Raw genomic sequence first — 14,047 nt, 5'->3', positions numbered from 1 at the left:
ACCTCAGGCCTCACCACAGGCAACAGTTGTAAAACCAGCAATGTTATCGCATGCGAGTATAGCAAGACATCAGTTTAAAAGCAAACAATTGTCACCTTAAGCATACATAGTTTGGAATATACATATCATCGTTCTGTAGTGCTGAGGTGTTGAAAGACATCACATAACCGTGACTCAAAAATGAACTTAAGGTTACCAGTGAGGCCTCAGCTGTTTGTCCCCAATTCTGTTGTGATGACCAGTAAAGAAAGCTGCTGCATTTAAAACCGTTTTAGTGAAGTTTGCCTGAAAGCTAACATTAAGGAAAAACAATTTCATGTTTCGTAAAGGACAGCAGTCTTTTTCATTTTTCTGGTGCTGGCAGAGCATCAGCTACAAGAGACCTGGGGCTGGCATCATGATGCAAATCGAACTCTGGGTTAGCCGGCTTTACTGAAACCAACATTTTACTGTTATTAAGGCTACTATGAAGCTGGTTTAAAGTCTTAAAGGCGCTTTTTAACTCCAGCTGTGAGCGCACTCGGAGCTGCCGATTTGAATCAGCATTGGAGTCGTAAATGTAGTGCAGCTCCAGTGATGCACTGATAAATTTGATCGTGAGGACGGAATAAAGTAAGATATCGAAAAGCAAAATAAAAACCACGTAAGCTGCACAAATATACTTATTATCAGGGATGCAAACATGGACTCCGTACAAAAGGTGAGGACATTGCCTGGTCAGAGAAAACCTGCTGGGGTGTTGATTTTAAAATGTAGTTAATGTAGTTTACATGCTAATAAACCAGTTCTGTCAGTTATTATGGGTTAAAACAACTCTGGCTAAAACATATAAAAAGAACAGATGCGGGAGCTGATTAGGGACGACCTGTTTTTCACACAACCCTTGAAGCTCTCTCTCGATTCTCTCAAAAAGATGCTGTTTCCTTCAAGCCATGTATGCTTACATTAAAACTTGTTTGCTGTTAAACCGGCGTGTCTGCACATTTACACGTGACACATTGTCGGGTATTGCTCGTGGGGTTATCTATGAGCATGTTTGGAGCTGTTGATTAACATCTATGACAGAGCGATTAGAGAAGTATGATATATAATGAAAGAGTAATTCCTGCAGGGGAAAAAAAGGTGCATTTTGCAAGTTGAAATTAAAAAATAGATAGACTTTTTTGTCTGGTTCCCTAATGATGAGGAAGGATGTTGTAATTATGTGGTGAAGCATTGCTGTCTAATGCACGATGAGATCAGTGGAACTGAAATGCTTCATTTATATTTGAGGGAATAATTTAACAGCGTGAGGGTTTTTGTTCTAAAAGAAAACAGAAGGCTTTTACTGTACTTTCCGTTTCCAATTATCATCACAAAGACTCGCGTGTTAGTTTAAGCTGGAGCGATGAAGAAAGTGTGTAAAGACGCTGACATTTTGGAGCAAATAAAACGCTGCTATTTAGGTTTCCCACACGAGATCATGCACACATTCCTCAAGAGTTGTCTGCCATATTGGACGTGATACAATCATTGGTTGCTAAGGAAACATGTATCCCCCAGACTGACAAGTATAGGTTCCTGGAAGTTGGTGGCCCTGGCTAAGTCCAGACCCTGATGCAGGCCACAAGCCGAAACGCATTGGTCACCCAAAAAAGTTGTTCGCAAATACATTAAGTGTCGCTGAAGTCTTCATGTCATCTTTTCCATGCGCCTTGGAAGTAGGTGAAGTTGTCCCACTCTGGCTAAGTGAAATTGGTTGCAGAGAAGGTCCTACCAGGGGTTGGGAAACTCCAGGCCTCAATGGCCAGTGTTCTGCAGGTTTTAGATACATCCTTGATGCAACACTGCTGATTTAAATGGTTAAATTACCTTCTCAGCATGTCTCCAAGTTCTCTAGAGGCCTGGTGATGAACTTATCATTTGATTCAGGTGTGTTGACCCAGGATCATATCTAAAACCTCCAGGAGGCCTGGAGTTCCCCACCCTTGCCCTACAATGAAAAACTATTTTTTGATTGCTTTGGTTGCTAGCACTTTGCCACGGTTGTCTTTAATATTAGGAAAAATGCTGAGCAACCGCAGCAATGTACTAGCAACCACAACAGTCCTTGCCAAGTCCTTGCCAACATCTTGGGGAATACCTTTTTTCCTAACAACAGGTGGTTGCCAGGGGGTCATTGACCACTCTATAGGCCTGTGTGATTGGGACTTTATACTTTTTTTTGCCAACAACTTCCAGCAACCGCTCACAACCTGTTGGGAAATACTAATTTTTCACTCACAAGTGGTGGTTGACAGATGGTTGCAGACTGGTCTCTAGTCCTGCGTGACTCGGGTCTTGTTCTCTTGATCCTACATCGTCACCATGATTGTCACACATGTAATATTTACATTGTCACACAAATGGCCCAAGGAGTTAACATCACATGGTTACTGGTCAGATGTCCTTTATTGGTTAGAAGCTCTGTTTTAAAAATTAAAATCCTGACAATGAGACAGTATTAGAAAGCAAAATTCAGGCTCAACTGATCTCTATAAACACGTTACACTTTAATACTTAAGGGATGAAAATGGAGAAAGAATAAGGAAGGTAAAAACCTGCCTTTACTACGAGGGTCTGGGGGAATTACTTCCCCAGAAGGAAAGTGTTACATTTCAAGGTATTACAACTGCGTTCGCAGAAAGCTAATCCTAGCCATCCTTATTGTCTATCTGGCTAATGGCAATGCAATTAGGCTCGTCATCAGAACTGTGATGTATGATACACAATGAAACCGCAATACATGGAGATAAGGTGGTTATAGCAACAAAAGCATGAGGGCTGGGCTGGAGCCTATGCCACCTGTCACGGGGTGAAAGGCTGTCTTTTTATGTCAGCCTTGTGATAGATTGCGTTCATGCTCAAATTCACACCTACAGTTAATTTAGAGTTACCAGTTAACCAAACAAACCTGGCTTTGGGAGGAAGTTGGAGTATCTGAAGAGAAGTCACACTGGCATAGCAAGAGTGCCTGTCAGGAACTTTTTATACCAGCAGTAGGATGGCCAGATGTCCCACCTTATGTGGGACCGCACATAATTTTCATACCCTGTCCTTCGTCAGACAACGTCCCACATTTTGATTGGCTCTAGTTAAGTTTCAGTTGTAAGTATTTACCAGCTGTGCTCCCACAAATGGTTGATTTTTGATATACTATGAGACCTTACACCCTAGACATGGCAGAAAGGGGTAAAATTAAACATGCTTATATCTGTTGTTTAAAAAGCTCCATGAGGAGAGAAGTTATGAAGGCTTATGTGCCAAAATATGTTAGAGTTTTAAGAGAACAAAGAGAAAATGCCAAGAATCAGATGACCCGAGATGAGATGAGCAAGAACTTGGCGACAGTGGAAATGAAAACCTCAGTTTAAGCCAGAAGAAAGCTCCGGCAGAAGCAGGCTCTGTTAAATTACTGACTAACCTTGATTTTAAAAGGAAATTAGAATAACACTTATATGATAGTATTGACAACTTATAATGTTATAACTAGTAATTAGCTGGTTTACAGTCCAGTGTAGGTGACTGTATTGCATCTTAATGTTTACTACCTTCCAAAAACCTATATGATTGTGTGAGTAAACAGGAACTTGAACAAACACTTTTTATGTGATAGCAGCACAGCAGACATAAATGTTTGACTTAAGTAGTACATCTTGTTGCATTTGCATATTATTTATACCCATAGATAGACACATAAATAGAAAAAATACCACCATTAACACTGTTAGTAAAGGCTCTTTTGTACCCCGCAGCACGGAAATCCAAGAAGTTGAAGCTGAAGGGAGTCAGCGAGGACCTGCAGGGCTCTAAGGATGGCCAAACTGCTACAGGTGGCGCTGGAGGCTACCTGTCCTCAGAGAAGGAGCTGAATGCCAGTGCTGCCAATGCCCTGGTGCCCCACAGGCCTGGGGTGGTCACACCTTTTCTGCCGCCCTCCATCTGCAGCGTGTTGGAGCTGATTGAGCCCGAAGAAGTGTACTCTGGCTATGACAACTCACAGCCTGACACCACTGACCACCTGCTATCCAGTCTCAACCGCCTGGCTGGAAAGCAGATGGTACGCATGGTGAAATGGGCCAAAGTACTTCCAGGTTAGTGACCATTAGTGCAAGAGGGCTGAAGCCTAAGTGCTGTTTAGGAATGTTTGCTAGAAATGTTTAGGAATGTTGGAAAAGAGTGGAAGCAGTCCTAAAGACATGTGTAAGAGAAGTAGGTTATATGTGCATGGCCTTATAGTTTACTGCTAACAAAAGAATTGATATTCAGTTTTATTTATGGCTGAATCAAAAAAAGTGGTAAGCTGGTAAAAATACCAGCCTAATAAATCAGAGGGGACTCTATATCGTAATTATGAAGAGGGGTTTTAATGAAGATAACACGCCAACATCTTCACTTTTGATCTTTTTCGGATAAAACACTGCCAGTTTTGTCAGAGCACCCAATTTTGATTTTAAATATTAGGTCAGGAAATAATTCTGCGGTGCTTCAACAAGATTAGAGATGAATCCTATTTTACCATTTAATAAAATCAAGATTAGGATTTCTTATAGAAGAAAAAAAAACAAAACTAATTTACATCAGTGTTGCCAGTTGTTATGTGAACAGCTTTCTCATTAATTTTTTCATATACACCAGATTACGGGAAGCTGAGAGAAAATAATGTTTGAGAAGGAATAAACACGTTCCCCTAAAATTCCAGTCAGTGGCAGACATAATGAAAGATGCCTCACAGGTAGCTCTTTGAGCCTGTTTAATTTGCTGTATTGCAAATATTTGATACCTCCACGGTGTCTGCTTGCCATATCCGGACATATAAATAGAAGCCAGACAGAAGGGTCAAAATGAGCACCTTCGACTTTCAGATATGCCCCCTGCCGGCATTCAGTTTACATTTGGATGTGGCAGAGTGACACGCAAGGCAACACGGGCCAGCAATGTCAGTAACAGCAATGTGCCCAGTCTCTTGTTATGTCAGTCATTAAGCAGCCTGTAAAAACACACACACACACACACACACACACACACACACACACACACACACACACACACACACACACACACACACACACACACACACACACACAGATCAGATGTAACAGTTTAGAGAAGACCCTCATAATGTGATATAAACTGACTAAACGGTGTTGACAGCCAGGCATTTGACATACCTTTCCCACAAATGTTTTCATACAAATCATTGTTTTTGGCAGATTGACACGCATATAGACTGAAATAGTCCCTAAGCCCTGATAAGTCACTTGGGTGTCCTTAGTTGGCCTGTGTGTTTCGGATAAGGAGGGGTTCCTTGCCTGAGTTTGATTGAGAGTTTGGCAAGTTTCCTATTTGAGTCTATTTTTGGAGCTCCGTAGATGGCATGCCAATATCTGGAGGCCTTGTGGGATTTGCATGAAACAAGAATGGGTGAATACTTCCCAGTGGTTATCATGTCTAAATAAAAAACTGGCACAAAACTGCTCGCTGTAGCACAGATACACGCCGCTTAATGCATAGACATGAGTAAACACACGCACGCGCACACACACACGTGCCAGGCTAGATAAAGGCCTCTTTAAGTTGCTGCTTAAGTCCAAATGCGTTAACTCAGTGTTCCTTGCTGCATTTAAAACGTGACGTTGTCTCTGTCTGCTGTGCATGTGTTCATGTGCGCTAGGTTTCCGGAGCCTGCCCATTGAGGACCAAATCACCCTGATCCAGTACTCATGGATGTGTCTGTCCTCCTTTTGCCTCAGCTGGCGCTCCTACAAACACACCAATGGACAGATGCTCTACTTTGCCCCTGACCTCATCTTTAACGAGTAGGTCCACACTTCCATATCTGCAATGTAACGCACGCATGGCTCTCATGTTATTAGATCGTATTGGTCGTAACAGTTAGCAGGTAGCAGTACTGAGACTAAAGTGAGGAGATATGCCCTTTATCAACCATTTCAGTCATCTATTAAAGACATGAAAAAGCACAATTTGGTTTTTAGAGTAGTTAATTAGTCGATATAGTAATTGAGTGAACAGCCAGGCTTACACTATTAGTGGCTGGTTCTATTTTTAGCCACTCATGAAATGCTAATTTATGCATAAACATAAGGAAGTAAGCAGTGCATTTTGGGTCTGTGCTATTTTAAGCGTTTTATTAAGCCACCCAAAAGCTACTAAAAGGCCACAATGAGGTTTTGTGGTAATGACTTCCCTCTCAGGAAGTCAGGATGTACTTTAAACGAGGTCATAATCTCGCGCCAGATTTCTGGCACTTTACAAGAAAACACGTTTGTACTTTCTGATGGTCCTTTAATTGCATCAGGCACAGACCATCAAAGCCTGGCAAGAGCAGTCAATAGCCCAGTTGATCTGTGTTAATATGTTTGAGCAGGGGAGCAGGCAGAAAGGAAACGTATGCTATATATATGCTATATATTTTTTTTTTCTGATTGGAGCTGCAGTGCGTGGCCATTGATGAATTGAATGTTGTAGAATTAATCAAAGGGGAGAACGGTAACTTCTCTAGGCAGCCTGCTGTAGAGGAGCATGTTCAGTCAGAGGCTGCTTTAAAAGCTCCCAACTAATAGCTTGTATAAGTCAATGTCACTGGGTCAGTTTGTCCCAAATAAATAAATACAGAGACACAAACAACCAAATAGGAGCACAAACTCTTTCGTGCAACACAGCTACAGTAAAAGCCCCCTTTTTTTTGGGACCTGCATGTTGTATCACTGTGTGCTTAGCTCACATCCTGAGTTTCATTTAGCGCCAAATGAGACACAGTAGGTTAGGAATTGTGTTTCCTACTTTGAAATCAGTTTTAGGGGGAAAATCTTACGCTGTGATAGAAACCGAATGGTTCATGTGACACATTCAGCTCTGAATAAGTCCTAACACAGAGAAAAGATGTTTAAAAAAAACGAATAGCACGAGTATAATGAATGATTATTAATCATTTATATATAAATATGCATATATATATATATACATACATATATATACTTTGCAGTTGCTGTGTTGGTTTCTATACAGCAGCCTTTCCCTTTGACAGATGCGCCTGGTATTAAGCTTGACAGAGCAGAGGAGATGTAGACTGGCTGTTGGTGGTGGCCTGGATGTTGGTCACATGCTTGCTGCTCTATCAGGGCAGCCTGGATGTCACTGCCATCCCCGTTGATTCTTTCTGAGCGAAGGTGTGTGTGCGTGTTTGTTGTTGTTTTGAGGTCAAATATGGGTACACAGTTTGTCCATAACTTTTCGAGCTCCGGTCAGTCTTCAGGGCAGAGGACGGTGTCCACTTGTTTCTATAGCAACAAAGTGCTTATTGGCCTAGGGCATTAAAGCGTTTATTGAGCACCCTGTTCCCTCACTTAGCTGTCTGCAATTGAGTCTAAATACAGCAAGCATGGATGTTCATTTTACATTAAAAGCTATGTACATCTGTCAAATTTTGTCCATTATTATCAGTAAATTCCCGAGTCACATCACATCACTTGCCCTAGATTCAAACATTATAATTATAGAGTGCAAACAGTTGCTTTTACTTTGTAAAAATGTGGAAACTGCATGCATCATAGATTTATAAAAATTATTCTGCTTATAGCTGTTAATGTATGAGGTGGCTGTGGCTCGGGAGGTAGAGCATAGAAGGTTGGTGGTTCAGTACCTGGTTGCTCCAGTCTGCATGATAAAGTGTCTTTGGGCAAAATGCTGAGTTACCCGTGTTGCTCCTGATCTGTTCTTCAGAGTGTGAATGTTCGATATAAAGCACTTAGATAAAATTTAAAAAGTGCTTGTGTGAATGGATAACTGTGGCATGTCGCATAAAGCACATCTCAGATAGAGTAAAACAGTGCTTTATAATCCATCCATTACCATATTATATTTTTGGTTTCCTTTCTATTTATCTAACTTACTACTTTCATTTGAAATTAAATTTTGAACACGGGCGAACAGTTTAACTGCTCAAAAACATACCTAAAGTCAAACAGCTGATCTAAACTTCTCTTTATTCTTTGTTATCAAGTGTTCACGACTCATTGTGCATCCTTAGTGTGTAAAACTGTAGCCAGTGGTACAGCGTTATTTAAACTGTGCCACTGATCCCGTGGCTGCTCAGCTGTCAATCAAACACATATAAGCGTCCTCCCAATGAGCCCTTGTGATGCATCTGCAAAGACCCTTTTGTGAACTTTTAAATTATATTAACAAAGTTTTTGAGGAATTATGTTGACATTGATATTTGAGAGTTTGAAAAAAGAGAACACTAATTGTGATTTCATTTCAATTCTAAATGATTCCTTTGTCCTTCTCTTGTGAGCTTTTTGGGAGCTTCTCGCAGCTGAAGGAGACTCTGAACTCTCCTTTCTCCTCAGTCTTGTGCTTCTTCCTTTTTTGCCTTAGAAACAGAGAAAGAAAAGGAAACGGAGTGAGAAGAAGACAGACACACAGAGATACAGAGAAATTGGAAAGCGAGAGGGAAGGAGAGAGATTGCTGCTGTCTTCTTTTTTCTCCTCCTTCTTCTTCTTCTTCTTCTGCTTCTTCCTTCCCCAACACCAGGCGCTCATTTTGGGCAGTGATTCAGCAAAATTGATTTCAGGAAGGGAGTGAGTGAGCGCGAGAGAGAGAGAGGTAGCGATAGAGAAAACGTGTGGAGACTTTAGAAACTCCAGCCCAAAGTTGTATCAAATGATATTACACCGCACTTTGCGAAACTGCTCACATACACGGCACTGCACAGCGGGGAAGCGGGCGTGCTCAGACGTCACAGTTTATCAGTTACTTAGCGAAGCCGACAGCTGCACAGTAAATACTGTAAAGGCGTTGCGTGTCTTTTTTTTTTGTGCTTTAATGGGAATATTATGCACCCATTTCCAATCGGCTGCTCCCGGTCCCCTCTACATAATATTACATGTAGTTGTTATCAGAATAAGTCTCCGCCCGCGCTGCCTGTGTAATGATGTGGTGTCACTGCATTGTGGTTAAAAGTCCAACCTCTTTCAAGTCAAGGCGCACCACTTGCATTTAATTACTGTAGTCCTGATGCGGTGGTGATTTATAGCAGAGTGAAGTGGCATCCAAAGCCAGAGAATCTGTGGCATCTGCAGAGAGTGTTTCTGATTGGCTTGTGCTTTATCTCTTCTAGTGTTTCTTGCTTTCCTGTTTTTTTGTCCCGTTTCTTTGTGTGTGTGTGTGAGTGTGTGTGTGTGTGTGTGTGTGTGTGTGTGTGTGTGTGTGTGTGTGTGTGTGAGTGTGAGAGAGAGAGTTGTGTAACATACCCAAGATGATTTTAGCGATAAAATGTGTGTGAAAGAGAAGGGGAGTGAGACAAATCAACGCAACTGGTGTATTTTTGACACTCTGGTGCACAGGCACTGATGCTGATTGGTAAGCATGCACATGCGTACTTAACATATGTTTATGTGTGCCATTTCTGCCAACATGGATGTGTTTGGAATTACACACAATTTTTCAAATGTGGTTTTTTTTTTATGGGGATTGGGGTTAGATACGGGGTCTGCTGTAGTCTGCCGCAGCTTTGGAAAACTGGTGCATCTGTGCTGTGAGACCGTACGCAGCGCTCTGCAATCTGCAATCTGGGGGGATTTGGTATTCTGGTCTTAGCCCAGACTGGAAGGATCCTCCTCTGCACTGTGTGGAAACACTGTTTCACTGGACTGAACTAGTTTTGGTAGGAACAGAGCGAGGAAGCCTGTTAGTGAGTTAGTATCGACAAAAATAAATAAATAAATAAATAGAAAATAACCAGTGAATGAACTGAGAATAAATGTGAGCCTGTACTGGGGAAAGGAGTGTAACAGAACACCGACACAGTTGCTAGTTATTAATTTCTTTTTTTTTCTGCCTGTCTCTCTTCAGGGAGCGCATGCAGCAGTCGGCCATGTACGACCTGTGTCTGGGCATGAGGCAGGTGAGCCAGGAGTTTGTGCGACTGCAGCTAACCTACGACGAGTTCCTCTCCATGAAGGTCCTCCTGCTTCTCAGCACAGGTAAGCAGTGGACTGGAAACCTGCACGGCTCTTATTTATTCTCCACTTACACACCTGGCTATCATAGACTCCACACTAATAATCGAGCCATCTGTTCAGAACCACTTCGGACCTTCCTAGTACCTCGCAACACCTGCCACATTTCATGTGCGTGACTCAGCATTCAAACCGTAGGGTCCCGGCTCCCAACATTTCCGCTGATGCCAAAAGTGCCCAGATGAGATGAATCCGATGTTTTGTGAACCCGGGAATGCTGACGGGCATCTAACACTTTCTTTGTACTGCACTGTTTCGTTGGTGCTTTCAACAGCGTTATATAATACAGATGGACAAATCCCAAATCTCTTTGTTTTCATTTTATGTTGTGACCTAAAAAAACCTCCCTCATATTTAAGGATAGTGAGTGTAGCTTTAGCAGAATCAGACTAAGAACAGTCAGCGTATGTCATTGTTGCGATATAAATCCCCCCTCGCTAACTTTAGGATCACAATTAAAGGTGTCATGATGTGGATTGCTACAGCCTGAGTCAAACTGCTTCTTCTTAACCAAAAAGGTTGCCATCTCACAAAGGAAACGTGGCGATGAGGTGTTGTCTGTTCAGTTTCACCACACACCTTCGAGACACCGTTGGCAGTATCTGCCTTCCTGGCGCCCACGGTTCAATTCTTAGTAATTCTTCAACAGAGACAAAGAGTGTGAAAAATAGACTTGGTGTTGCAGGCACCTGTGGCAAAATGCAATGTATGCAAAATGAAAGAGAGATGGTGTCATTTCTCGGTTGTGCTCTGGTTTATTTTCCGTTGCTGCTTTTTTTGTTGTTGTTTTTTTGCCAAGGATTAACACTCGTGCCGCTCAGTACTGAGGGTCTCACTGTGATACCACCTCACACACACCACCACTACAGCCTCACAGAGAAGATACGTTGGACCAAGTTGCTCAACTGGAAACCAAAAGTAGCCTCTGTTTTTTCTTTTCACTATGACAACAGAGTGAGTGGCTGTGGTCAAGTCAATGGTAGCAGTCTATCAAAACGTTACTGTCCACACACACACACACACACACACACACACACACACACACACACACACACACACACACACACACATACACTAGAATTAATGAAAAGGTAAACACAAAGCTTTAAATCACACCAGAGACCTGATGCAGTCTTGCATTTGTCTGTGTAGGGTGTCGATAGATGTGCCACATTCAGAAGGGCACAGAAAGGCTGTAGTGAGCAATCTCATGTTTCCATATAAAAAACTTGGCGGGTTTTTATTTTTATTTTTACTGGACAAATTTATTTATTTAAATGAAAACTTTTTCAAAAACTTTCAATTAAGTACATCTACTAAAATACTTAGAAATCCTGATAAAGTTGTACATTTTATATTCATATTTTCAGTGCTTGGGTTTTTTCTGAAATACAAGGAAGCTTTGGTGCCTGTAATGACTTCTCTCTTTACACAGCAGGGACACAGCAAATGTCAATAGCGCAAAGAAAGTGTAGCCCACATTTCTTCAGGTTGTACCGAATAATTTTGATCCAGCGGGAATGCTAATATTACTAAACTGTATTTCTATAGCACCTTTTAAAACTGGAGTTAGGTGGCTGGGAGAAGTTACAAAAATTAGAAACAACAAAATGAGAACATTTACACTAGATAGACCATAATGTGTTATACAAAAGCAGGCTATGACGCGAGACAAAGTTTGATTTTTGAAACTGAAGGGCTGATTGAGCACTTTGAATGCTTTAAGTAGAGCCTTTAAGTCTTATCGACTTATTGTCTTAACATTTTTAAGTTATATCGATACAGATATGTGTTGTTTTTAAATCGCTAAGCATAAACAGATTTCCCAGTTATTTATGAGTCCTTGCTAAGATAATGTGAGAGTTCAGTTTAAAAATAATCTTGTTTTATTGCCACAACAAGACGTGGATGACCGTTTTATGCCCGTCCCGACTCTGCCCAGACCAGCTGATTGTTGGGTTTGTTGAAAACATTTGTTGCCAACAGGGAAGTTGCAGGGTGCAAATTATGCAACATCAACCCTCATAACATGGTTCAACTTTGTTTCTCCCATCTCTTTATCTAGCACAACACAAACGATATATATATATATATATATATATATATATATATATATATATATATATATATATAAAAAACCAGACATCTGTGAGCATGAGCAACAACTCTAGTTTTGTTTGTGTTTCACTTCTAATTGCTGTTGCTATATTTGTGTCACGATTGTGTACACATACTTTATAGCATGACATATATGAAGATATGTTTAACATGTTTTAAACGTGTCTTTCCGTTGCCTTGACTTGACTCCTTTTTCTTTAACTTATTTAATTTTTTAGATATGCACATAGCTAATATCAGTTGAACTCGAGCTTTAAGCCCTGAGTGTGGAAACTGTGACAGCTCCTGATTCTCTGATCTGACAGCCTGGGTGCAGAATAAGAGGTTAAGAGTTCTGAAATATAAAGCAGAAAGATATTATGCAGCGATTTCCAAGAAATCGATATGTCCTTAAATTAGATTCTGTCACAATTGGGTAGCCGATTTAGTTCTGGAGTACTCTGTTTATGAGTGTTTATGAGTGGCCTTGCTGCCGTGCTTTGCACCAACTGTAAACTGGCAGCTGCAGCATCATTTTAAGCATCTATACTCTATTTAATATACTTATATACTTATATACTTAGTTAAGCGAGTAGTGAATACTTTGAATTTCATTAAAGTGTTTTTTTTAAGTATTGAATGGAAGGGAAGGGAAGTCTACAAGTATTTTAAACATGCACTGTACTGCGATGTAGCAGAGGAAGGCCGATTTTGGCTCTATAGCTCAGCGACATATGGAAGAACAAATGTGAAAGCGTTTCTCTGAATATGAACTCTGAAAGAAGGAGAGCTCTAACTGGACTTTAACAATGTGGATGTCAGAAGAGAAGAAGGAGCAAGGCGATGCGGAGAGAATGAGAAACCAAAGACGGGAAAGTTCGATTTAAAGAGTGAAAACACTCTTTGGAGTTGACGGAGCAAGGGTTGGTGAGAAAGAGACAGGTGCACAGCTATGGGGAGAAAGAAAGCGAAGACAAAGGGAGTGGTGGGATGGCGGAGCTAGTCCTTCTGTTGCCGCGGCCTCCCTCTCCCTCTCCTCACTGGTCCTCTGGAGGTTTTCCAGAGAGCCCTGCTGTACTTAATAAAGGCCAGTCAAGCACCAGGCATTGCTCCAAGACCTGCTATTTTTCTCCACTTCCTTGAAACCCGGGCTAGAATTTTGAAAGCGAGGGTGTGGATAAAAGAAAGTGGGATGCAGAATCAAAACAGGGAATTTAAGATGCTTCACAGTTTGCTTAGTCTGCTGCAGTTATTGGATTTAGTCAAAATATAACATTCAAAAATGAGGGAAGGGGAGGGAAGAAAATAATCATTCAATGCTTCGTCTTTCATGTCTGTACTGTACGGAGGTTTGGCAGAGCACTTGTGGGTAATTTCAAAAAAAGGAGCAGTCTATTGCAGGATTTTCTGAGGCGCTGTAGGAGGCTCACTTAGTTACCATCATTCAGATATAATACTCGGGCCTTGTGGAAGGAGTAGCGGGAGAAATGTTTACAGAGGAGGTGTCAGAACTTGTCAGCTGAGCAAGTACTACATAGTCACCGAGTTTGCGAGTGCCTTTAGGCTGCTTTGCAAAAGGGAATGTGTGCGCTGCATGGAGAGAGAATAAACGAGTGAAACAGACATGCGAAAAGGGATAAAGGGAAAAGAGACAAGGGCTGTTATTCCTCTGTGACCTTGGCTAAGGTTTCAGTCAGCCCGCGGTGTCTCATGACCCTGTTTGGATTCAGTACAGTAGCAGCGGCCTGCTTGAACCGGTTATGCTCCTCACCTCTACAAAGATGTAGATAAAGTTGATGATCTCAGTCATTTGTTTCCTTTCCAAACCGTCATTTTGCTTCTCTCCAAAATGGCTCCGGAGCCTCATTCCAGATGGGACAAGTGTGTG

General features: G+C 41.5%; 1 protein-coding gene across 3 annotated transcripts in view; it reads left to right on the top strand.

Moving 5' to 3' along the window:
• The window catches only part of nr3c2 (nuclear receptor subfamily 3, group C, member 2), a 94,659-nt gene that overhangs the window by 68,902 nt on the left and 11,710 nt on the right, over positions 1–14,047 (top strand). For all 3 annotated transcript variants that reach the window (XM_026171360.1, XM_026171359.1, XM_026171358.1), the window contains 3 exons: positions 3,774–4,112; positions 5,693–5,837; positions 9,896–10,026. In XM_026171360.1, coding sequence (XP_026027145.1) covers positions 3,774–4,112; positions 5,693–5,837; positions 9,896–10,026 — 615 coding nt within the window. The remainder of the gene's footprint in view (positions 1–3,773; positions 4,113–5,692; positions 5,838–9,895; positions 10,027–14,047) is intronic.

Source organism: Astatotilapia calliptera, chromosome 6, assembly GCF_900246225.1.
Source record: "Astatotilapia calliptera chromosome 6, fAstCal1.2, whole genome shotgun sequence".
NCBI lineage: Eukaryota > Metazoa > Chordata > Actinopteri > Cichliformes > Cichlidae > Astatotilapia > Astatotilapia calliptera.
The sequence above is the reverse complement of the archived record's forward strand: the minus strand, read 5'-3'. Positions and strand labels throughout refer to the sequence as shown.